Below are 26,476 nucleotides of genomic sequence, written 5' to 3'. Positions count from 1 at the left end.
TATCTTGTCGGTCTACTGGTAGGCTCCCCTAATTTCGTTATATCTCTTTAACCAATGAAGATACCAAAAAACATTAAATACAAAAATTATAGCAAATTTTAAGAGCTACAATGTGGTTTGTAATGAAACCCATGTTGCCTTTGAACATTTTGAGATAACAGCTTTTGAATCTTCAAAAAGTTTGAAAATGCGTAACATAAGTAAAAAGATAGCAAAAGGGTTTAAACCAGAGTTTTTTGAAAGCTCATTTAGCAATTAAAGTGTTATCAAAATTTGAACCCCCACGAAATTCCACCTCTTTACAGTGAAAAGTAGTTCAAAGGTCTATTTTTTGTACGTTTTTGAACACCCTGTAAATAGGGATGAAGATAATTTAAATCTTTTTCCACTAAAATACTCAGGACTAAAGGACCTTTAAAAAGAGGTATAACACGACCCCCCTTTATATTTGAAAATTTCCCAAAAACCACCCCCACCCCCCAAAATCTGCCCTTTGGGGTGCTTTTTTGGGGTTGAAAATAATTTAGCTGAATTCCTTGGGGTCAAAATAGGGGGTTCCAGTTGCAATTAGGTTTCCATTTGCTTTCATGTTGGAGCTATACAAGCCGGCCGGGTGGTCTGAGACACCCTGTATATAAAATATCTGGTTTTACAATACCTTTATCAGTTCCAAAAGTAACTTTCGTCAACGTGTGTGTTACATGTTTCGGCGAGCTGCCATTGTCAAACACTTCAATACAGGAAGATGTAGATCCGCTTGAATAGCTTCGTTTTCACAACACATTACACGACATACAACATACACGACACGTACGACATAAAAACAATAAAAATGTAGTTTGATAGGCCTATCATGAATGCGCAACATTGCCGGTACACGAGCGGGAACAGACTGTCGGTTCGGTGGAGGGTTCAAGTCAGCGCTATCTGGTTGAATTATCTTCATTATCTGTTGTGGTCAGCTGATCAGATTTGTTTCCTTGTTGTAGTAGCGTATTAAAAATTATATTTGACTTAAACTGGAGTTTGTCATTCAGGATATGGTTGTTGGAATCCAGATTTTTTATTGATTTGTATATTTCAAACTCCTCCAAGACGTCCATTTTATTTCCCTTTTGACAGTAATGTAGTATTTGCAGACCGGTGTTAATGTCATTCATATCGTGATTACAGTCAATAAGGTGCTGGGCAAATGTTGATTTTTGTGTGTCTGTTCTCGGGTCTGGGCGGTGTTCTTTATAGCGGGTTTTAAATGCTCGACCCGTTTGTCCAATGTAAAAGCTCGGGCATTCGGCACAATTTATTTTGTAAATTCCTGTTGAACTGGATCTATCGGTTTTGTTGTTATGGCTATTGTCCTTTAAGATATTATTTACTTTGTTACTTGTTCTAAAAGATAAGGTGATGTTGTTGTGTTTTAGATGTCTCTTGAGGTTGTACTGGATGTTTTCATTGAATTCAACACAGACATATTTTTTATCAGGTTGACGGGGTTTTGCTTCGTTTTTCCGTTTGAGCTGGTTGCCGATGAGTTTATCAATTAAACCATCTTGGTATCCATTTGAAGCGGCAATAAATTTGATAGTTTCCAATTCTATCTTGTAATTCTCAGAATTTAGAGGGATGTTTAACAATCTGTGAATCATACTATTGTAAGCAGCTATTTTTTGTGAGTAAGGGTGGTAGGAAGTTGCATGAATCGTTTGTGTTGAAGTAGTGGGTTTGCGATAGATGTTGTATGATAATTTTTTGTCTTCAGTTTTTTCTAATGTTAAATCTAAAAAGTTTATCTTGTTTGATTTTTCTACCTCAAGTGTGAATTTCAATTTAGGTGCGATGCCGTTCAAGTAGTTTTGGAGTAGTTCTAATTGCCTGGCATTGCCGTTGAACACTACTAGAGTGTCATCAACGTATCTGAAATAAGATACTATTTTCCCTTTATATTTATTTTGATCTGAAAATATGTATTCTTTTTCGATGTGATTTAAATAAAGGTCGGCTAGTATGCCTGATAACGGGGAACCCATTGCAAGGCCATCTGTTTGGGTATAAAATTTATCTTCAAAACAAAAATAGTTTTGGTTTAGTACTTCTTTTAGTAATATCATAACTTCTGTCACGGCTTCTGGTAACAAATTACTACCGTTCAGATGATTTTTTACAATAGCTAAAGTTTTCTCAATTGGGACGTTCGTGTAAAGGTTTACTACATCGAACGATGCTAATGTGTTGTGCATATTTACATTGATGTGTTTAGTTCTTTCAATCAGTTCATAGGAATTTTTAATACTATAATTGGTTTCAAGGCTAATATTTTGTTTTAGGATTTTTTCCATTTTTTTGCCAGTTTGTAGGTAGGTGCAGACGTGTAGTCGACCAATGGGCGGATGGGAGTGCCTTCCTTGTGGACTTTGGGCAGACCACGCAGGACAGGTGCACGTGGATTCATGCACTTTATCTGTCTCATCTCATCGGCCGTGAATATTATTTTACTTTCGTTAATCAATCTCTTGGTCCTTTTTTGATAAATCACTGTGGGGTCTTTGTTTAATAGTTTTATATCATTATCAACTAAAAAATTGTTTACTCTATTTACATAGTCATGTTTATACATTATCACAGACGAATTGCCTTTGTCAGCTTTACAAATTATTGCATTATTTGAAGAAAGTTTATCTTTAATTTTCTTTAGAACGAAACTATCATGTCTGTGAATGGGTGAAATGGGTTTAGAACTCCTAGATTTATGTTTATTTATAAGATTAACCATTGAAAGTCTGGTGATGTTTTGAGCTTCATCATCTGCGATTGCTCTAATAGCGCACTCTGCGTCAATTAAGCTATTAAAAACTTGATTTTTGTTCATCTTAGGTAGGTTGTGTTTTAGGCCTTTATCCAGCATACGCATTTCCTCCTCATCAAAACTTATTTCTGTTTTGTTAATTGTCCTAGGGTAAAAGTCAAAATTAAAAAGTACAATTTGTTCTTTAGGTTTCTGTGCATTTAATAAGTTGGTTATTTTCTTCTTTTGGACACTTCATGTTATGATGAAGTGTTTGACAATGGCAGCTCGCCGAAACATGTAACACACACGTTGACGAAAGTTACTTTTGGGACTGATAAAGGTATTGTAAAACCAGATATTTTATTTTCTTATCTTTAATCCGGTATGAGAATTATTCAGACGACGAAGATGACGTTTCCTTGACCGCGGGAGTAACTGATATCTAAACGACAGCAGGAGATGTTCATGAATTGTCCATGATCGCGAGAGACAAAGATGACGTTTCCTGGACCGCAGGGGTCAATGACGTCTACACAGCTGTGGGAAATGTTCATCATTTTGTCGCGATTGTGGTCGATGACGATGACGTTTCCGCGACCGCAGGAGTCAATGATGATGTCTACACGGCCACGGGTGATGTTAAATGATTTTGCCATGAACGCAAGACGAGGATGATGTTTCCATGACCGCCAGTGTTGATGATATCCACACGGCGGCGGGAGATGTTCTTGATTTTTCCACGACTGCAAAAGACAATGTTGATGTTTCCGTAGTTGAGGAAGATGTTTTGGATTTTTCAGTGATCAGAGAAGACAAGGAGACCTTGAGTTTGGCTTGACTGAAAATGTCAGGCTAGCACACCTCTATAATATCAATTTCTATTTGATTTTTGTTGTTAGATCTTCATTTATCTTTAATATGGTAGTTTTTTATGTGTTTAGAAGGGGTTTAATAAATTGCATAGTACAGTCTCCAAATGTAGCTGTTCAAAATACTTAATGACGGCAAACTTAAATAGGCTAGTTGGAATTTATCATTGCTGCATACATTTTTTCATTACTTGAAAACACCCCATAACCTCAAAAATACTTAATAGAAAGACACAAAGACAGGGGGGTTGGTGTAGTGTAACTAATCTATTCGTAAAATTTGGTAAATCAATAAAAAAATGGTTTCGGTATGGAGAATAGATTTCTCAGGTATCGGTATCGAGAATCAATAAATTTTGGTATCAACACATCACTAGAAGAAACTGTTAAATCTAATAGAGGGTGAATAAATGGTAGCCGGTCAGATGTATAGAAGTCTACACATTAAAAAGATAACGAAAATTTATAAATAAAAATACTTTTTAAAAATATCACGTTTTTAAACGCACTAAAAAGTATACAATAATTTATAAAATGTTGAGAGAATAAATACTTCTAAAATTTAAAACGGAAAACGTGGGGCGCATGCTGATTTAAAATTAACTTCACCTATTGAACTATTATGATCAATTGCATGCGCCCCACGTTTTTCGTTTTAAATTTTACAAGTATTTATTCTCTCAACATTTAATAAATTATTGTATACTTTTTAGTGTGTTTAAAAACTTGTTATTTTTAAAAAGTATTTTTATTTATAAATTATTATCCTGTTTTTAGTCTTTAATGTGTAAATACAGGGAGCGGCAGAAATATCTGACGGTTTTCAAGCAAGTACAGTCCGGCAGCCGTGTGGAGGGGGGTGGTGGGGAGCGGCTCATTCTCAAGGCCAAGTGACCCCATTTCAGTCGCCATGGAGCATTGGAGCAGTGGACCATTATACATTGCGCGTATGTCGTTGAGGCGTATTTTAAAAATGGCGATTCTGTTGTTGATACGCAACTGTGATCTAAAGGTATCCACCCACAATTTGATGGTGTTTCGGGATCGGATAGGTTCCCCACGAGCCACATTGAAATGCCTACGAAACTTACGTTGCGTATCAACAACAGAATCGCCATTTTTAAAATACGCCTCAACGACATACGCGCAATGTATAATGGTCCACTGCTCCAATGCTCCATGGCGACTGAAATGGGGTCACTTGGCCTTGAGAATGAGCCGCTCCCCACCAACCCCCTCCACACGGCTGCCGGACTGTACTCGCTTGAAAACCGTCAGATATTTCTGCCGCTCCCTGTATGTTAAATCTATTTTATATAGCCTCTTAATGCATAACCAAAACCCAAAACCTTATTATCTGTAATCAGATGTTTTATCTTTACTTTGAAATGATTGTTTTATATTTTTAGAATATCTCGGGAGCAGAACCTGTACCTCTTAACCTCTGCTCTTCTAACTGTCAAATTTAAGTATTTACAGCTGACTTAAATTAATTTATATGTTTACATTCTTTTAAAATGTAAACATGGAAAACTTGGAAGCCAAAGGGGCGTAGCCCAAGGGAAATATGAAAATTAAATTATATAATATTGCATTGTCATCCATTTGTGAGCTATGTTTCAAGTTACAAGTCTCTAGCTCATCGGAAACTTCGTTTAAAATTGATATCAAAATTTGTAGGAAAGCGAGCTAATAAAAACAAGCCCTTGGGACGTAGTCCAAGGGAAATATGAAAATTAAATGATATAATATTGCATTGTCATCCATTTATGAGCTATTTTTCAAATTTTGAGTCTCTAGCTCATCGGGAAGTATCAAAATTTCCAAGAAAGCGATTTAATAAAAACAAGCCCATGGGGCGTAGCCCAAGGGAAATATGAAAATTAAATTATATAACATTGCATTGTCTTCCATTTGTGAGCCATGTTTCAAGTTTCAAGTCTCTAGCTCGTCGGGAAGTTAGTATAAAATTTATTTCAAAATTTGTACCGGACAAGAAAGCGAGCTAATAAAAACGTTTTAAAAATCAATGTAATGGTAATATTGGTTACCACTTTGGATAGAGAAGAGATATTGTGAACTCTGGTTTTCACCATTCTTAAGGTTTTTTTAAACACCTCAAAATGAGGTATCACTTTAAGGGGGTTATCATTTAAAAAAATTTTAGTTGCCCCCGAAATCTCAAAATTTTTTTTGGGCCACCCAAAAGTTTCAAAATCATAAAATGAAACTTCCTGCTACGGTTGCACGACAACCAAAAGGATATATCTTTGTCTGTATATTTACTTAGCAATACTTTTTATTCACCGTGTATGTATTGAGAGAACAATATTAGTTATGGCAATTAATCCAACTTTTACTATATTTAAAAATTAAATTTGATATTTTGTCATCACAAATAAAATAACATTGGATACAAAGTTAGTATAGAGAACCACTGAAGTGATTTTTCTTAATTTTATGTAATATTTTTCTTTTAAAATTTCAATTTAGTTATATTCAGATCAAGACATAAATATAAACAATTTAATCGTCTTCATCTTCCTCTTCCTCCTCATCTTCTTCCCCCTCTTCGTCCTCCTCTTCTTCTTCTCCTTCTTTTGGTGGAGGTTTCTTTTTGTGTGCTTCTCTCCAAGCTTGTTCAACCTGTGAACATAAATAGGTATCATAAACAGGCCTATTTGTATAGTATAAGCTGACTTGCCTAATGCACGGAGTGCAAAATTTGTAATTTTACAATAGTGTTTTTATTAGTTTGCTAAAGAACAAAACAAATCACAGTCAGAATCTTTAAATCAGAATCTCCAAATAGCGCAAAAACTTCTTTTCAGAGAGTTTAATCTCAAAAATATTGGAAGTAATGGAAATGTGCCAAAGCCATTTGCAGCCCAGGGCTAAAAGATTATTTCAAGATATAGGTAGTTTCTTTATATCCTGCCGTCACATGCTAGGATTTACATTTACACTTTAGGATTTAAACTTCAGGATAGACCCAGAAGATTGTGGAAACATCCCAGACAGCACACTTTCTCCTCAGGACATCCCACGGATATTGCGACAGGATATGCAAGATATCCCATAGTGGTCCTATAGTCAACCTGGGATATCTCAGGATATCCACAGGAATGCCTAATGTCCCCGCCCGGGGATGCCCTACGGATAAGCTCACACGCATATCCGTGGGACATCCGAGGTCATCCCAGGGTAGTCCTCAGGACATTCTCAGGACATACGGGACTACTGTGGGATGTCCCTGGGATAAAGTGTGGTCTGGGCCTGAACATAAAAAACACAAAATAATATAGATTTAGTATGAAAAGCTTAATTATAAGTTTAGTAAATTGATTAAATAGTTAATAAACACAAATTTTGAAGAAAAAAACGAGAAAAAAGTTTTTGGTCCAGACGGGTCTCGAACCTGGTACCTTCGCATTATGAGCCCCTTGCCTTACCTCCTGAGCTATCTGCGCTTGATGATTATGGGTGTTTTCAAGTGGTGAAAGAGTAGCCGACAGTTGCAATGGTCGCAATACTTAAAATATTTTTGATACTACAGTATAGGCTATATATATATATATATATATATATATGATTCTGTTTATCTGTTTAGGCCTCAAGTAGTTGAATTGTTTTTCTGGTAGTTGGAGAGGATACTGGTATTTGAATATAGATTATTTAATCACCATTAGATTACCACTGTTAATACTGTTATAATTGATTGTTATATGATTAAAATTAGTTTTTGGTTGTTTTATTAATTTAAAGTTAGAATTAAATTCACATTTTATACAACTATGATAGAACTCTAGTTTTCCTGAACTCAGTGGTAGTATATGTCAGTAAAGTAAAGTCAACCCTTGCTAGCCATAGTATTAACAAGACATATTTTCAATCTGGGAAACCTTAAACTTTTAAAATAAATTATTAAAAAATAAATTTAATTAGTTAATTAATTAAATTAATAAAATTTAAAATAAAAACCTCAACATCTTAATGCGTGGGAATCTTATTTTTAGAAAAAACAAACAGACCAAAATTATTTGTTAAATAATGAAGACGGCCCAATTATAAATTCGGAATTACTGAAAATAATTACATCAAGAACAACACTGTAACATATCCAAAATTCAAAAGATAAATTTTTCTAATATTATTTTTTATTTTTCCAATATCCTTTAAATCATCTGTTTTAACTTTATTTAAAATTAATTTATTAAGTAAATATTTACTTTTTGTACTAGTGTAAACACAGCCTGAAGATGGAAACCAAGTTTCTGAAAGCACTAGTCAAAAAAACAAATTATTATATATTGTCCTTGTTGAACATTTAAATTTAGATATACATTTCATCAGTGGTAGTCTTTTTTTTCTTCAGTTTGTTACCGGGACATTACGGAACATTACAGGATATCCAGTGGATTTTGTACATGCCCCGGGATGTCATGGGACATTCTGGGATATCCTATGGCATTCGTACATATCCCGGGACTTTACAGGATATCCTGAGGTTAACTTACAAATCCCGGGACATTACGGTATATTGTAGGATATCATGTGGATTTCGTACTCGTCCCGGGATTTTGCGGGATATCCTGAGGATAGCGTACATATCCCGAGACATTCTCAGGACGTATGGGACTACTATGGGATGTCCCTGGGATAAAGTGTGCTGTCTGGGATCATATAGCTAATTTCATTAGTGATTGACACATTATATGTGTTTTTAACATACAGTAATTTTTGTCTTTTTTCCCCCTTATTCACCGTTCCTACCTTGTATACCAGTGTTCCTAATTTCTCTATACCTTTATTATTTATTTCCAGGTTCCTTCCGTAATTGCTTGCATTTCCTGTTTGTTTGTTTAACTACTAAACTAACCTAACTTATGCTAGCCCTTTTTCCTCCGCAACCGCTTGATTAGCGGGGGACCCAAGGAGCCGAGGTCCACTGGTCGTTTTAGATTAGCCTTGCCTTACTCTTAGTGTCTTGTCAGGTATGTCATATTCGGTGATTTGTATTATTTTGAGGGATTTGGTTTTCTTGTGCTAATGCTCTCTATATTTCTTTCTTTCTCTATTTTGTGATTCGGACAATTTTGATACTTCTCAATTTGGAATGTTTGGATTTGTTTCGTAGTGTTGCTGTCCCATTTATGTGTTTTCCCAACCAACTTTGTCTTCATAGTGGTTGTAGTCATAGTCTCTCGTCTGTTTGCTCATCGTGTATCAGATCAGTCTTTTTGTATCTCTATCTAGCTCCGTCTTTTCTACCACTGCCCCCTTGAATCCTACCTTCCAGGCCTTCTGCTTGTACATGGGCTCACTTGCTGGGGTGAGCCAACGAGTGGCGTCCCCATGTCCCATTGTACAGTGTTTTTTTTTGTTTTTTTTTTATCACGGGCCTGCTAATCCCGGGTTCTGCTCTGTGGCGAATTTGGCTGGTCCTGATGTAAAATGGCCCTTCTGGCACATGTTTGACAGTGCACTTCTTTCAGCCCAGGCGCATATTGAGCTGTACGGCAAGGTCAGGGCAGTGCAGCACAGCACAGGACAGTATCGAGTAAAAAGTCTGCGTTGCACAGTTGGCATCGCAATTTGGGAAGTAGTGTTGTACAGTTTCTTGTGTGAGCATGTTTGTTAAATATTAGGATTTAAATCCTCCATGCCCTGTAAGAATCTGTATGACTGCATGATCTAGATCTTCTAAATGCTTCAATTCTTGTCATCCTTGGATCGATGGCAAAAGTCCATAAGTGTGTCTACCAGTTTTGGCACTGTCCCATTCTTCTTGCCAGATTCTAAAAGAGCTGTCCTTTATCTCCTTCTTCGTTTCTTGGCTTTCACCCCTTTTTCTTTGACTGAGTTCATTTATTTCTCTCAGTTTGATGTGAATCGGCATGTTGTTAGGTATGACACATAGCGCTTGTAATGGGGAAGTTTTATAAGCAAGTGCTAAAGAGCACTTTGCCTTTGGGTCTCCTTCATGTTCTTACTTACAGAGCAGTTTGGTATCCTGTGCTGTCAGGCCTGAACTGCGTATCCAAATATTGGGATGAAGATGGTTTTGTATAGAAAGTTCAGACTTACTGCACTAGCACCATGTCTAAGTTTCATGGTACGGGAGATTTTCCCAAACAAGGTTCTTGCTTTAATTCCTTGGTTTTTGATGTGTGGTATGAAAGTTAAGCCTGAATCAAGCGGCACTCCAAGATATTTCACTTCCTTTGCATTGGCTATTCTTGTGTCCCCTGTACTTGATAACAGGTGGCCTGGCAGACATTTTTCTTTTGAGGATTATGATGTTTGACATGCCTGTTGATATTTGCATTTTGGTATCTGTTGTCCATTCCATAAGAATTTCCATAACAGCGTTCCCTTTAGTTTTTTCTTTTCTTGAGTTTGCTGGGACGACGAAGGCCACATCGTCAGCAAAGGCAATGGGCTGGACATTTTCAGGATACTGCTTGTGAAGCAGGACATCAAAAGTTATGTTCCACATTAGTAGTCCTAGAACTGACCCTTGTAGACATCCCTTGGTCATAGATCATCTTCAAGGCGTGATCTTCTTACTATGTCGGTTTCATTCTTAATGGACACCCATCTGTCCGACAGGTAGGACTCCAGCACTCCAAATATTGTTTTGGAAACTCCTAGCCTGTTCAGATTTGCCAGAACTTCAGGCCACCATAGGGCATCAAATGCATCTTTAATGTTGATCAAGATGGCCATCACATAAGTGTTTTCCAAAGTTTGGGTGAGTGCTGTTAATTTTTCTATAGAGGATGTGGACATGTCTGATCTGAATCCATATTGGAAATTACTTATTGGTGAGTTTTCTTCAAACTGAGTGGAGATCCTCTCCTTAATTAGCCTTTCAAGAATCTTACCTGCTATAGGTAGAAGGCTGATAGGTTGGTATGATGATAGGCCCAATCTCTATCTCATGCCTTTTTTATAGTCTTGACCTTAGCTTCTTCCCACACTATCGGAAAGTATTTTAGTTTGAGGCAGTTTCATAGGTTTGGCATAGTTGAGTGGTTTTCCAGGTCCAGATTAGCAAAAACTTCAGGTGATACATCATCAGGTCCTGCTGCTTTCTTTATTTTTGTATTTCTTAAAGCATCTTCCAGTTCATGTATGGTAAATGGTGGTTCCAGATTGTTTGATGTTGCACGTAGGTTATTAATATACATATATATTCATAGGCTAGCCTTATATATAATATGTGAAGGCAATTTCCATGAAACACTACTCCTCCGTTAATAATAGACCGATTTTTACAAACGATGTGCCAAAATTAAGTATTTTTTGTGTAGAATATGGCCCCACAGGCCATTAAAATCCCAATGTATTTGTTAAGAAGAAAAGATTTTGTTTAATTAAAAAGACGAATAAATTGTATTAATTGCAGACTAAAACAGCTGTTCATATTAAACACACAAGAGCGTTCGTTTTCAGATTGAGTTCGTTTTCAGTTTCAATAACTGGAGTGGAGTGATTGATTATATTTATCTTTGAGTTGATTCTTTTAAATTATCGGAAATTATGACTGTTATTCGTTTTGAAACAACGCCTGTAATACTTTGCAATTACTTGAAGTTGAGCATCAGGTGCACTAGTTATATACAGGGTGAGTCTTCTAAGCTGTCGTAAACAGATTACAGACGAACGGCTTGACATACAGAGATGAAACAAAACTTTTCCCCGCTAATTCATACCCAAGGAACAACGTAAAAATGTTTTTACCATTTTAAAAATACAGGGTGTTCAAGAAACTGGGGGTCATGGGTTCGAATCTCAGAGTTTTCAAATGTAAACATATGTCATGTTATGCATATTTTTAAAGCTCTAGACTAGACAAACAATTTAGTGAAAACAGAACTCATTTATCTTTGTCCGTTTCAAAACGGCGGCCATTTTTATAGAAAATATTGATACTTAAAGAATATCATGTAGGTATCTTGAAAACCACTAAACTTATTTTCGTTCTGTTTGAAAAATCTTAATCCTCGTAGGTTCAGCTTTAATTTGATATACGACAAGTCAACATTTTCAAAACTAAATATTTTTTCTACGATTTTAATTTTTTTTGAAGTTGGTAGCCTTGTAAATGAACATTTTTAATGGCATTGTGTATAATTTTGAAGGTCTTGTAAAAACAAACAACTTTTAAATTTAAACCTACCGTCTATCTTTGGTCGTTTTATAGTAATTAACCAAAAACTCCAATTGCCCATATGAAACTCATGTTAAACGCGCAGTACCAAGGGAATAGTGTATCTGCATCTACTAATCTTCAGTAATGCACGTTTAACATGGGTTTTATATGGGCAATTGAAGTTTTTGGTTAATTACTAGAAAACGACCAAAGATAGACGGTAGGTTTAAATTTAAAAGTTGTTTTGTTTTTACAAGAGCTTCAAAACTATACACAATTTTACATATGTTGCCATTTAAAAATTTTCATTTACAAGGCTACCAACTTCAAAAAAAATTAAAATCATAGAAAAAATTATTAGTTTTTAAAATGTTGACTTGTCGTATATCAAATTAAATCTGAACCTACGAGGATTAAGAATTTTCAAACAGAACGAAAATAAGTTTAGTGGTTTTCAAGATACAGGGTATTCTGTAAGTATCAATATTTTCTATAAAAATGGCTGCCATTTTGAAACGGACAAAGATAAATGAGTTCTGTTTTCACTAAATTGTTTGTCTAGTCTAGAGCTTTAAAAATATGCATAACATGACATATGTTTACATTTGAAAACTCTGAGATTTGAACCCATTACCTCCAGTTTCTTGAACACCCTGTATTTTAAAAATTGTAAAAATATTTTTACGTTGTTCCTTGGGTATGAATTAGCGGGGAAAAGTTTTGTTTCATCTCTGTATGTCAAGCCGTTCGTCTGTAATCTGTTTAGGATAGCTTAGAAGACTCACCCTGTATATATATTATGTAGGTTATTGACTCTTGTTATTCTATGGGGTTCTGTCTCGTCCTCTGTATCAGGAGGGACCAAAGTCTCTAGTAGAAGCTGTATAGTTTCTATTGCTGTGTCTGTATGCTGTCCGTTGACTCTTAGAGATGTGAGAACTTCATTTTTCCTGATCTTTTCTGCTGCCAGCTTGTAAGGCAGACTACATGGGTTTTCATTTCGTGGGAAATTTCCCTGACAAAGTTTTAACAACTTTGATTCTTTGCTATTTTAATTTATTTTTTATATTCTTGACATTTTTGTCTGAAGTAAAACATACAGTACTGAAGCAACTGAGAAAAAAATTTTACTCTTACAGAGGTAAACACCGTTGTTTATTTTTGTGGACACAAACAACTTTTGCCAATTAATATTAATACTAAGTTATTTACTACAATATAAAAGCAAAATTATAAAATTTTAAACTCAATTTCTCAATAACTTATTGTATGAATTTTGTTCCAATTAATAAAACATAGGATCTTTTTGAAGACAATTTTAGGAAGTACTTTGGAGGAATTCCAGAAACGGACCTTGCATTCTTCGTACTCAAATCAAAACAATAAAAGTTGGATAAAGAAATTCGTTTTTTTTTTAACAAAGCCTATGTTATATGTAGAATGCGAATCATTTGTTATTAAACAAGACATGTTTTTTAAGGAACATTAATACCAACTCACAGGTTTCAAATAACTTTCAATTTACTCTAATATTACTATTATTATTATTAACACGTTCGCTGCTGACCGCTAGATGCCGGGACGGCACCAGGAGCTGAACTAACGCTCGTCGCTGCGTAAATATTGCTGCCGATACACTGAATTACATTTAAAACAACAGTACTGGATGGCAATGTTCTGCAATAAAACTGGCTTTGGACATAGTATTAAGTGATTCTGATAGATAGCAGCACTACCCAGGTTGCAGTCAGTAAAGTAGTTTCGCTATCTAGCACAAAAGAGGTGGGAGGAGCCCTGTTCTAAACGACCCTAGTGGCGATTTTGGGAAACTATAATTTTTATTGTCAGAAAAGTACGTCCCCACGAGCTGCAAAGAAATATAGGACGCTCGTGACGAGCTGGCTGATCCATGGTAACATTGAACAACAATGAACGGCGACGTTCCGGAATGTTCCTAGCTCCTGGCGCCGTGGCCCATTTTACGTTCCGGAATGTCCGTAGCAGCGTGTTAAGTAAAAAATGGGTATTTATATCCGAGTATGTATTCATCACAAAAAAATGATAGATAAAAATATCGCTAACCAGGGCTCTTTTTGTTTATATTGAATTTACCTCAACAGTGGGGTCCTGTATTTCCAGAACTTCAGGTCCTAGATCATACTCGTACTCTGGATGAGGAAGACTTGCTGGAGAGAATCCACTCAGATTCAGCTTATGACCCCAGCCACAGTAAACATTGTCACACCTCCTGCACAACAGTGCATGGTCAAACTACACTCCCAACACCATCAACTAAATTTCTTTCTAAGGGTGTAGCATAGAGCACAAGGGCCTAGATTTTTTAGGATTTTTTGAGAGGATAGCAGGCTTACCTGAATGGGAAAGAGTCCAAACTGGCACAGGAAACACAAAACAAAACTTTACACTATAATATATAATAGTGTATAATAATATATAATTACACTATATAATTACACTATATAACACACTACACTACATACACACTACACTACACACTATATAATTATATATATAATTACACTATAATATATAATAACTTTACACTATTATTATAACTTTACACTATAATAATAGTGTAAAGTTTTGTTTTGTGTTTCCTGTGCCAGTTTGGACTCTTTCCCATTCAGGTAAGCCTGCTATCCTCTCAAAAAATCCTAAATTTCTTTCTAATAATGGAAATCCTGGTGTTGATGCACAACGCTGAATGACACTACTTTGAAAAGCATTTTTGGTCTTAGTCTTCCCGAGATAGCTTTCTACACCTGTTAACTTAATGTGGATTCAAAAGATTTCATGACATCTGCATTGTCTTTGTGTATGAACCTTGTATGAACAGGGGTGCCCAGAGGGGGGTACTGTGGCGCGTTTGCGCCACAGGAATTTTTGGGGGGGACTATTTTTAAGGGATTTTGGGGGGGATATTTAATTTTTGCTAGCTGTCATAATGGCTGTATAGTTTTGTACAAGCAGTCCGAAAAAGTGTTTCTCACTAAAAGTAGCTCACTATCAACACCAACATTTTGCCGTTCGTAATTAAGATTGCTTCTAAGAATGGTAAAGCACCTTGTCAGACAACCCTTAACATACCAGTGTAGAATTTTACATGCTACATATGTTTTGTTGGTTCTTTAACTCCACCATAGTCAGGATTTACAAAAGATCCCCTTCTGGAGGTGTCGTCAGTATACGTTACAAACATTTAACACAAAACACGAAACGATTACAGATAGGCTTATCAATTCACGCGCGTACATTGCCGTCGGCAAGACTGGAAGTAAACTGTAACTGAATCGGGTTCGGTTCAGGTTATGACGGACCGACGTGGTCTCTGAATTGTCGTCTGCGTTTTCAACAGCTTATATTGGACTATTGTTATAGTGACTGAGAAGAGTATTGAAAATATAATGGCTTTCATAATTAATTGAGTGTTTTCACTCAAAAATGTTGTGCTGTCCCCAATTGTATGTATTCATATATTTTAAACTCCTCAAAGTATTTAAAAATTTCCTTTCGTGCAGTACTGTAGAATTTCGAGACCATCATTTATATCCAGCATATAAATTTGTTATTGTTGTCAATAGTTTTGAATGGAAAACTCAATTATGAATCCCGTTATATTTTCAACATACTCCGTCACTACAATTAGTCCAATATCAGCTTTTGATAACGCAGACGACAATCCAGAGACCACGTCTTTCCGTCATAACCTGATTCAGTTTACTTCCAGTCCTTCCCGCGGCAATATACACGCGTGGATTGATAGGCCTATCTGTTATCGTTTCGTGTTTTGTGTACAAACGGATTGTCTGACAAAATACGTTCCTACCATTTTAGTCATAAAAGGCAATCCTGGGGCTATCAAAATGAATTATAAGATTACTTCGTCACAAAAACCTTTTGTTCTGGTAACATGGTATTTTGCCCGGCGATTTTTGTAGAAGGCAGCCTGGAAGTGGCGAGCAACAAGTCTGACTTATTTCGTGACTCTGCCTATAATTTTGAAACAATTAAGATACTTTTTGCCAAAGTATTATTAATACACTTAAAGCTGTTTGAATTCTTAATACCCTCTAAACATTAAATCCACCTAACATATTGTACAGTTACAGAGTACTGTGTTGGAGTAGAGTAATTCACCGAGTATAGGCCTATTGTTGAACGTGTTGAAGACGTTGTCTATAGCAATACTGAGCACATGTTGGCTGACAATACAAATTCGGCATTTTGTAAATTGAAAAACTTCTAATTCAACCATTACTTAGATATGTATTGTTAAATGACGTTTCCTATTAAACATTTAATTTTGATTCTCAATCAGCAAGTTTGTTTTTTGTACCTCAAGTTTACTAAATACTTTAAATACTCGTTTTATGAGGTAAAGGGAAATTGTCAGATAAATTGGTGGGGGGAGGGTAGGTTTAAATAGACGACAACATAAATTGGGGGGACTACTCCTTTGGCTTGGGGGGGGGGGATTGCGCCTCTGGGTTTAGGGGGGATGGGCACCTCTGTGTATGAATTAGATTTTGGGTAGGAAAGTGAATAAGTTGATGGGAGGGGCCTGACAAAATCTCGCCCAGGGTGGCAACGATGCTGTTTATATTACTGTTCTCATGCAGTCATGAGATATAGAAATTAGAAATTAACGTAGCCATTCTAAATATAGCGCCTAACAATCTACAAGATATTTTACAACCGGTTTACCATATGAAGATATTTGAGCTGTTTCAACTGGAGAAGTAAACTTTACCTGACACAACATTCCCTTATACACACACTCACTACCAGATTGTGGTAGACCATTGTATCACAGGAGTGTGATGGCTGGTGGAGAACGTTTACAAAAATACTTGTATAACAAAATGCAAATTAATATTGTCTAACAATTCTAGACTAAGATATATTATGACATTTTTATGATTTCAACCTAATAACTCTCTTATAAAAAGAGTTTCTTTTCCTTTTTAGTTCAAATTAATTCAATATGTGCATTGATTGTGATGATATCTGTACACTTACTTTCCTACAGCAACAGCAGCTGCACCGGGCCACCTTGTAGACCTGACCACTGCCCCAGCCATGTTAGGATTGTAGCTACGTGTCCTACGCACTGTCCACGCTGGTAGACTGTCCACTGGTGTGTCCTCAGATAGTGGTGTTAGCAACGCAGGTCCTGTCTCCTTCTCCTCTCCACCTTCTTTATCCTCATCTTCTTCTTCCTCCTGTTCCTCTTCTGCTTCTTCCTGTCAACGAAAACAAATAGGTATATAAAAAAAAATCCATCAAAACTTTGATTCAAGTACCAATCATAGTTTTTTTTTTTTTTTTTTTTTTTTTATTCGGTTGGGTATCTTAGCTCACCTCTCCGACAATTGTTTTTTTGGTACTCCACCAATCCACTCGTCCCTGCTTCAAAATATATCTTGAATGATGAACCCAGGACGTCAGACTAGGGTCGGTAAGCTCCTTTACTGGTATCGGCTGGTATTTCTTGTTTTGTTCAATATTTTTTTGATTACCTGGAATGTTATTAGTTTATTTATAACTCTTGCTTCCAATTTCTGTTCTTACCTTTTTTAAACGTACCTACATAACAATTTGTCATAGATTAACTGAGTCACTTACTCTGTTTTTTATGCTGCAGTACCAGGAGGACCCAGCAATAAAATCAACAGTGCCGCCGGTTTACTATTACATGCCAATTCCAGTTATAAGGATAGCATCTCACTGTCCTCCAGTCATAAATTAAAAACCTAATCAGCTGTTATATTTATTTCTTTTCTGCTGATTTTTACGATTTTCAGTGTGTGTTATGTTGTTGCCAAAGTAGTAACCCATATGGCTCACTGTTAAAAATGACTTTCGATTTCATTTTTTTACGTTATGTTATAAGATTTACGTTGGCAGTTTTAACTGCATGAAATAAATTATTTACAACATTTGAGGGGAGTTGTCGGAGCCATTTTTGAGATATTTGTGCAAGCATACATACAAGCAAGCATTGCTCATATAAGAGTATAGGATATTTATGCTAACTTTTGCTGTATTTTTTCTTGTATCTCAATAAATCTACATATAATCATAGACAAATAGAATAAGACTGTCAAAGGAAGGTTTTGCGATGTGCCGCTAGAGTGTACTCGGTGTTCATTCGCTGTTCGATTCGCTGCTGTCGTTTGCTCCTCGCTGTATGCTACCAGCAGACGCTTCAGCGGTGTGCACCGTAACTACACGGCACTCCTAGTGGTGGACGCTAGAACATATGCTAACCGCAGCTCTTCTGTCGATCTATATTTAATTTTTGTTGTCTATGCCATAATGAATTAATATTGTCTCCTGAAATTCGTTCCAACAGAAATTAGAGAGAACTGTGCTTTATAATTATGGCATTTCAGCTATGAGATTTATAGGTTTATATGTAGGCCTACTGTTAACATTTATCATTCACTTAATTAATTCATTTATAGGATCTAACCAATCCGTGTAGGTACAGTGTCCTAAGGTTATTTTCCTCATATCAACTAACTAATCAAAACATGCTCTTTTGAACCTTATCATTCTTTCTTTACCTTACCTTTCCATAACTTACATTACTAATGTAATAGCATTACCTTCTTCTTCCTCCTCTTCAGCCAATTCTTCTTCTTCCTCGTCTTCTTCTCCCCCAGAAAATTTATAAAAGCCAACAGGAGAAACATGTGTTGCAGCTGATATCCTAGCGATCTGAGCTCGTAAATAGTGCTTCTCTTGTCCAGGGAATGCTGGGTATGTCACTATCTGTAACATACTTCCATCAAGTGTGTGCATTTTGATATATATTTTTTAGCTATCCATAAGTTTGAATTGTGATCTTAAAATGTTCACTCACTATTGGAAAGGGTTTACTAAAAATATTTATAGAATAAAGCACTTCCCTAGTAGCACAAATATGTATTTTATAAATATTTTATATATTTAAAGTTGTATTTGATAGAACCTCGAATAAAATATATAAATAATATATCTTTAATAATAGTTTGATATATTCAAATATATATTTAAAATATTACCAAAAAGCAATGCAAAATATAAATTAAATATAAGTTTTGAATATATAAAATAGATTCATAATATATATTGATCAAATAAGTATAGAATCTATAATATACACATTTTATATGCATATTTTTTCTATTAAATATTTAAAAAAATTATGTGTTGAGAATATTTTAAATATATATATAAAATATTTTTGAAACTATATTATATATTTAAAGTATTTATAAATATATTTTGAAACACGTCAGATATTTTTATTAATAAAATAATAACATATTTGTAGAATAATGGCTATAGCCTATAATCTTTTATAATTAGCAAATAAATAATTTGCATCTTTTTGTTTTTTATAGTGTCTATCAATTTATACATGCATTTTTTGTATGATAATTGCTATTGTGAAAGCGTTAAAATTAAGTTAATAATAATACGTACTCTGAATGGTGTCACTCTATCATGCACGTAAAGAAAAAATTACGCATATGGTTAAGAGGCAGTATACATGTTCGGCAGCTACATTTGGGTCAAACGAAAAAAAGTGTTGATGGGTTTTATTTTTTAAATTGCAATATGTGACAATGAATGTGATCATAGAAATCTCGAATGATTGGCTAGAAAAGGGTGCTAGCGACTGGCGACCTTTTAAGAAACGAATTACGGAAAAAAAGATTAACAGAATCATATTATACTGTAGTTTCAAAAATTTTTCAAGTATTGCAACCATTGCAACTGACGGCCGCTCTTTCACCATTTGAAAACTAATGCTAGCAACAGTCACAAGTAGCTCAGAGGTAAGGTAAGAGGCTCATAAGTCGAAGGACCCAGGTTCGAGACCCACCCGGGCAAAAAAATTTTATCCAGTAATTTTTTCAAAATTTGTTTTTATGAACTATTTAATCAATTTACTCAACTGACAATTGTGCTCTTCATACTAAATCTTCATTATTTTATGTTTAGGCCCCATGGGATGTTTGGAAGAGATATTAAATACATTTTTTATTTAAATATTATTCACTAAAATATATTTTTGGAACAAATTTTTTTAATATTTAATAGATTCAAAAACATATTTTTTATATATATAATATATTTTAAATATTATATAAAATTGACATTAATACACACTTGAGATATATCAAATAGATTTTAAATATATTTATTCATATGTATTTAATATATATTTGTGCTACTAGGGTTGATAAACTTGGATGCTAGTAATAATAAAAATATTTACCTTTGATTCTAGGTTTCCTGTGAAATATGCTTTGATCTGTTGAGCTACATTGATTTGTTCTGGAGTAACTTTTGGAAGTTCTGTCCATTCAAGCTCTGGTGTGTTGCATACGTAATAAATCTGGAAAAGTAGCATTAAGGTAACGAAGACAAAGTCTATTTGGATTTATCTTTTTTTCAAATCTGTCCCTAAGTCAAATAAAGATACACTACATTATTTGTCCATACTTTTCGGGAGGTACATGTATTCACAACGAATGTTATTCGTCTGTTCCCAAATATAGGTATTTGTTTTGTCAAGTAAAACATCCCCCCATTAAAATTATTATAGTAAAATCTAAGATTTCAACTTCATTTGAACTAAACCGCTGTAATTATCTATATCAGAATGTTCTTTAAGTTCTAATAAATTGCCTGTTCCCTGAATTTCAAATATTTCAGCAATTATTCATTACAGAATGTTTCCTAGCTGATATTTTACATAGATGTTTAATAAGCAGAAGTACTGTTTATAGTGTACATTAACTGAATTAAGAATAAATAGAACTGTATTTTCAAAAATTAGGTATAAATTTTTATGATTTGGTAAGTAGCTCAGCTGTGACATGTTTTAGTAACAGTTGCTTACTTTCTTATTTATTCCCTCTCCAAGTCTTTCAGCTGGTATCTTGATTGTTTCTTTTATCACTGGCTGCAGTAAGGGAGGGATTTTATAAGATAGAAGTTTTCTTGGGGGTGGTAGTGGAGGTAAGAGAGGGTCTTCTTCCTCCTCTAATCCCTCCTGGGCCAGAGATTCTCCGCTTTTCTCCTCTTTGATATATATTTTCTGCATGTAATGTTTTGAATCTATACTCTCTTGCTTTTCTGCACTTCTAAGAGATTCAATTGCCGAGGTTACTGATTCTTTTACTCCTCCATCATCTACAGTGCTTGATCTTAGAGTGTCTTCTTTTCCTGTTTCGTCTTCATTGTCATCCTCATTGTCCTGTTCGGCTTGGTCTTTACTCTCAGTTTCAGTTGTATCTTCTGAGTCATCTAGCTGTACAAATAAATACAAATAATTAATTCCTTTAGTTATCCAAAGTAAGTTCTTGAGTTATTTATAGAAAGACAAATATATCAAAGTTTATTTATACAGGGTTGGATATATGAGATGGAAGACAGCATGACCTCTCACACCAAGGCCCCGTCCTAGCTGGACGGCAAGAGCGGCGCGACCGACAACAGCGAGTGTCCTAGCTGAGCAGCAACAGCGGCGCCGCTCTTGTCGGTTGCGCTATACCGGCGACGTGACGGATGAACACCCAAAACAGCTGCCTCATTCCATGACGCGTCGCCTTGTCGCGCCGCTTTGTGTGGACACACATTTTGCCGCCAGTAGCGGCAAACGGTCACGTCGGTCGTGTCGCTCTTGCCGTCCAGCTAGGACGGGGCCTAAAAAGATTTTTTTATCAGCAAAAACAAATTGATGAAAATCATTAACAAAATATGATTTTTATATTGTGTAAGTGGATCAATATACAATATAAAATGAACAAGGGAAGGGATGCTAAAAAGAAAAGTGAGGAGGGTTCATTTTACTTGGTCACTAAATTCTTAGATATCAAGCCACCAACAATAATTTTAATATTAGCATTAAATATAATACTTAATAATTTTACTGTTGTGTATTTATTGAAATTTTATATCCAATACTACTCTGAAAAAACCACAGAAAAATGGTAAAAGGTATTTCAGTAATACAGGTATAAATCTTTTGTAGTTTGATATTTTCTTTATCAGCATAAAAACATATTATCTTGGTTACCTATTCAACTGTATTTTTGTAAAACACTGATTAGATTGGCAAGATCGAGGTTCAGACCCATAATAGTATAAAGAAACATTATATTATAATTTTTTGTTATTTGAAAACTGATTAACTGATAACGATTTGTGTGAAATTGTTTTCAACATTATACTAGTTTTTAGAATAACCACAATATTGCATTGTACATAGAAAAAATAATACATTTATTTAAATAAATTAAAAATGAAAAAATCTGTAAACTTGTATGTGCTAACCTCAATTCTCTTCTGATACTCTTCATCAGAAAGTTCATATTCCAAAACAAAATAATCTTGAGCTGTTCCAAAAATTTGTCCCCAAAATCTAAACAAAATTATACTATTACATTATAATGTACTGCAGCAAATAAAAAGTTGTTTTTTTTTACAGTTACCTGACAAAGCAAGCTTCCTTGATTATAGCATGCAAAGTAGCTAATTGCTGCATTTACTTAATTGCTGCATGAGTGTGGTAACTTGCCACACTCATTTTACTTTGCCGCACTCCAGTATTCCAACCAAAAAACACAAAACAGTGTTTTTATAAGGAACTTATATCCAAACGTGTTTTTACGTGTATGCTTGAAAATAAGTTGTCAACACTATCATTCTATTTTCGTTCAACGCTTGGATTTAACCTAACCTAAAACGTATTGTTTGGTTATTTTTTCTTTAGTGTTTGAAAGACCCATCAGGGTTTCCCCTGACTTCGTCCTGGCCAGGCATAGTTCACCATCTTTCGGATCCCAACGTGTACGCTCTGGGTGCAACTCCTCTCGCAATGAGAACGAGACGCCCCGGGAGTGTGGGACGCCACCACATGGGCTGCACGTGCATCAATTATTTATATGCTTTTTAGTAACTGTAGGGAGTAATGTGTAACATGAGCGCAAATAACTATTGATTCATTTTTGTCAACAGACTCCCTGCTTATTAAATGGGCCAACGCACACTGTGTCTGTCAGCTCACAGACACGACAGATTTGCTCGGTGACCGATTCTCCGCAAATGTCTGTCTGTGCCTGGACCCTCACTTTTCTACCTGTAGTCTGCCAATGGATGGATCCCCGGTGTGTGTTGGCCTTGTACAATGCAAAAGGTAAATCTGCTTTTCCTTACCAAATCCATAATTAAAAATCCTTGGCTATAATTCTTTACCAATAATACAAAATCATTCTACACATACATGCAGGAAGGTCAGTTTTCAGCCAAACACCAACCAAGCTATGCAAGGCAGGTTATCAGTCTCAGATAGTGTATTTCAAGCTACCTAAGGCAACATGCCTAAGGTAACCTGTCTGCCTACTGGCCTCGTGTAAACACTGCTTTGGAGATGGAAGGTTTGCTATTCTAGTCTGTGGAGTTAAGGAGGAGTTAACTGGACCAAGAAAGCATACGTAAGCCAATAGTAAGCATCTCTGCACATTAAAATCAGCTCAGATTAACTCTACCAACCTGTGTATTCACCAACCTGTAGGTTTATTTACAACAACACATTGATTCTTTGCAGAAAGATGTTAGCCCATCAGTAGAAGAGAGGAACATTAATTAGCATATTAGCTTTTGTGTTAGCTGTTTGCGTTACAAAAAAATTTAGCAAAGTAGGAAGGTCCAATGCAATGTGAAAAGCTCTAGATGGTTTTTTGCCAATATTTTGTGAAATATTAACATATGCTACTTAAAGCTTCAAAGTAAATGCTAACATTTTTCAAATAACTAACTTAGCATCACGACTATTTTGTCCTGTACTGTAACTCGCTGCTCATTACAGTACCAGTAGGCCCTACCACTCTTCCTAAAACTCAAATTACATTTACCCATGACCCTATCGCAAGGGGGGGGAGTTATTTAACAGTCACCCTACTTGTTTTTACTGTCTTGTTATACTTCCTGGACGACCCTTGAACTATTGCAACACGTAATAAGCTACAAACTTATTTGCAGCAAAAAAACATGTACAGTATCGCAAATAAAACCCATGAAAAGATTCTCACCTTGATTTTTCTAAATTGTTTTCTTCGGCAAGTTTTTTCAATGCAATATTAATATTGAAAATCTGAATATTTGGAATAGCTATGCCAGCCTCAAGGAAGTAAAATGCTGTTTCCTCCAAGTCAGTCTGTGTGGGAGGCTTTTTCTCTTCCATCTCCTCGGCCCCTGGCTCTTCCTCATCTTCTCTGACTCCATACGACTGTTAGGTGTAAGCAATTAACAAAAAACATTTAAAAAACGCTATATATGCTATTGTCAACAAGTATATTCTAAATATCTTACTTAATAAGTATCTTATTATGTCCCAGTAAAACTTTATCCATATATGTATTAGTATTGTTATATCTACCATATCACAAAACTGAAACAGGTTTCCTCGTCATATAAATGGTCTTATAAATATAACCAAAAACCTCTCAATCTCTACAACAAAACACAAGTATTGTGAAACTTCAAATGAATTCCATTTGTTTTTGCTTTGTGTTGTATACTGTTTTGGTTTAGGTACTGTAATTTGTAGAAAGAAAACAAATTACACACTTCAGTTAGTTTAGGTTGGTTTGGCTAATTAGTTTTAGATGTAGATTTTGGGTGGACTGAAAGTGGGAGGAGTTTCCTTATTATCTAAAACGTTCAAAACACTTAGCAATATGTAATGCCAATCCATCTTATATACCTATTTAAAAATTTTGGATTTTCTTTTCCAAATTCGTTTGGCTCTTCTACCCAAGCTATTTTCATGATTGAGGTCTCAAATTGAAGGTATGCACGCACAGATTTTCCATCGAGCATTGCCATATATTTATCTATAAACCCACTCGGCTTATACCACAGAAAACATACTACTATAACCCAGAATGCCAACCGCATGGTAAAAAGCATTAAGTGTTATGAGAGAGCTTTGCCTGTCAATCTGTAGGCAAAGCTCTCTCAAAACACTTAATGCTTTTTACCATGCGGTTGGCATTCTGGGATCCCACTCTGCTTATGTGTTAACAAAATTTGCTCCCCATGTATTTCTTATGGGAGTTAAATTTGGTTTTTGAGTGGACTTTCTAAGTTTTACAAACATGCAAAGACCGGTGAATTTCAGGATGTAGATTAAGCCACTTTAAAGTGGTTAAAGCAGTGCCGCGATAAAAATTTGTCAATCGGAGGCACTATTCTCCAAGAAAAGGCACAGCAGTTTGCTGTACAATTGGGACACCCTAATTTTCGTGCCAGTATTTTGGATGGCTAGAAAAAATTAAAAAAGGAACGATATTGTTTTTAAAAATGTGTGTGGTGAAAGTGCGTCTGTGGACAGTACAGTATGCGATATTGTATTGCGATGTTGTGTATTGTTCTTATATTGTACCACAAAGTTTGCTTTTCATTTATTCTGTACTGTACAGAATTTTGACTTCTGATTTGTTTTTAATCTATTATACAGTAGGCCTACATGGTTTTCCACAGTTTATTGTTTGTTTTGATACTTAAGTGACTTATACATAAACAAATATTTTTTATAATTGCTAAAACTATGTTTTTCTTCCCTAATCCTAAATTGAAAAAATAACTTTAGCACTGTAGGTTTAACAGTAACAATGATTCGTATTATAGAGGTTGGCCATAGACATCTTCGTTTTATAAAGGTTATCTTAGAGCGAGGAGAAACCTCTATAAGAAGAATAACAGCAGTATCAAACCTCGATAAAACTACCCTCTTTATTAAGAATACCTCGACCCCTTGAAATTTGTCTTATAGAGGTTCTACTGTACAATAGTTATTCGTGTTACTAGGGTGCAAATAAAATCCAATCAAATCGTTTATTTGCACATTAGATTTTTATATAATAACATGTAACAAATATCATGCATTGTCAATATTTACATAACTAAGACTAAAACATATAACATGGGAGTCTTAAACAACATAGTACCCTTGTATATACAAATACACATTAGAGGCTTAGAAATTCTGTGACAGAATAAAAAGCATTTGAAACTAGAAATTTTTTGAAGTGTCTCTTAAATAGGAGTAAAGAGTCTTTGGATCTTATTGCCAGAGGCAATTTGTTAAAAAATGTAATTCCCCTGTAAAACTTATTCCTCTCAAAGGCCGTAGTTCTGTGCCTCGGATAACTGAGACTGCCTCCATTTCTCGTCCGATGGTTATGGAAATCTCCTAGATGTAGAAATTGACCTCTGTTGTTAGTCCACTTGCTTCATCGTACTTGTCTCTATTCTTAATGATGGTTGCTAATAGTTGCTAACGTTGTTGGAGGGATGTTAAACTCCTTAGCGATGGTGATTTTCTTCTTCAACGGGTTTTCTTCCACATGCTTCAAAACTGTACGCTTAAACTCTACTGATAGTGCCGTTGTTGACTTTTTTCCTGTACACTCAAGGTACACTTAAGACACATATAACTCTAAAACAAGGGAAAACCCCAGCCAGAAAGTCACTGGACAGTTCACAGGCACGTGCCGAACAAAACAATGACTGAGGAAGGAGGAGGGATGGGTGGGGGTTTCATGTTGAAACAAGCTTCTGTTTGTTTTGAAAACTACG

The 26,476-nt window shown here is 35.3% G+C and overlaps 1 protein-coding gene across 2 annotated transcripts in view; it reads right to left on the bottom strand.

The window, feature by feature from the left end:
• Positions 1-6,019: 6,019 nt before the first annotated feature.
• Positions 6,020-26,476, bottom strand: part of LOC128985870 (radial spoke head protein 4 homolog A) — a 68,868-nt gene continuing 48,411 nt past the window's right edge. Inside the window, exons 3-11 of one of the 2 annotated variants that reach the window (XM_054405823.1) lie at positions 23,926-24,122; positions 22,169-22,256; positions 20,733-21,143; positions 20,106-20,225; positions 18,445-18,610; positions 17,195-17,352; positions 16,853-17,076; positions 13,925-14,060; positions 6,020-6,300 (exon numbers count right to left, since the gene is read on the bottom strand). In XM_054405823.1, the coding sequence (XP_054261798.1) occupies positions 6,181-6,300; positions 13,925-14,060; positions 16,853-17,076; positions 17,195-17,352; positions 18,445-18,610; positions 20,106-20,225; positions 20,733-21,143; positions 22,169-22,256; positions 23,926-24,122 (1,620 nt within the window). In that variant the 3' untranslated portion in view covers positions 6,020-6,180. The remainder of the gene's footprint in view (positions 6,301-13,924; positions 14,061-16,852; positions 17,077-17,194; positions 17,353-18,444; positions 18,611-20,105; positions 20,226-20,732; positions 21,144-22,168; positions 22,257-23,925; positions 24,123-26,476) is intronic. The other variant, XM_054405824.1, reaches the window with a different exon arrangement.

The sequence above is a fragment of the Macrosteles quadrilineatus genome, unplaced genomic scaffold (genome assembly GCF_028750875.1).
Source record: "Macrosteles quadrilineatus isolate MER2022 unplaced genomic scaffold, UCM_ALF_1.0 Scaffold_2__2_contigs__length_208266976, whole genome shotgun sequence".
In the NCBI taxonomy this organism is placed as follows: Eukaryota; Metazoa; Arthropoda; class Insecta; order Hemiptera; family Cicadellidae; genus Macrosteles; species Macrosteles quadrilineatus.
Note: the sequence above shows the minus strand (reverse complement) of the source record. Positions and strands in the feature narration are given on the sequence as shown.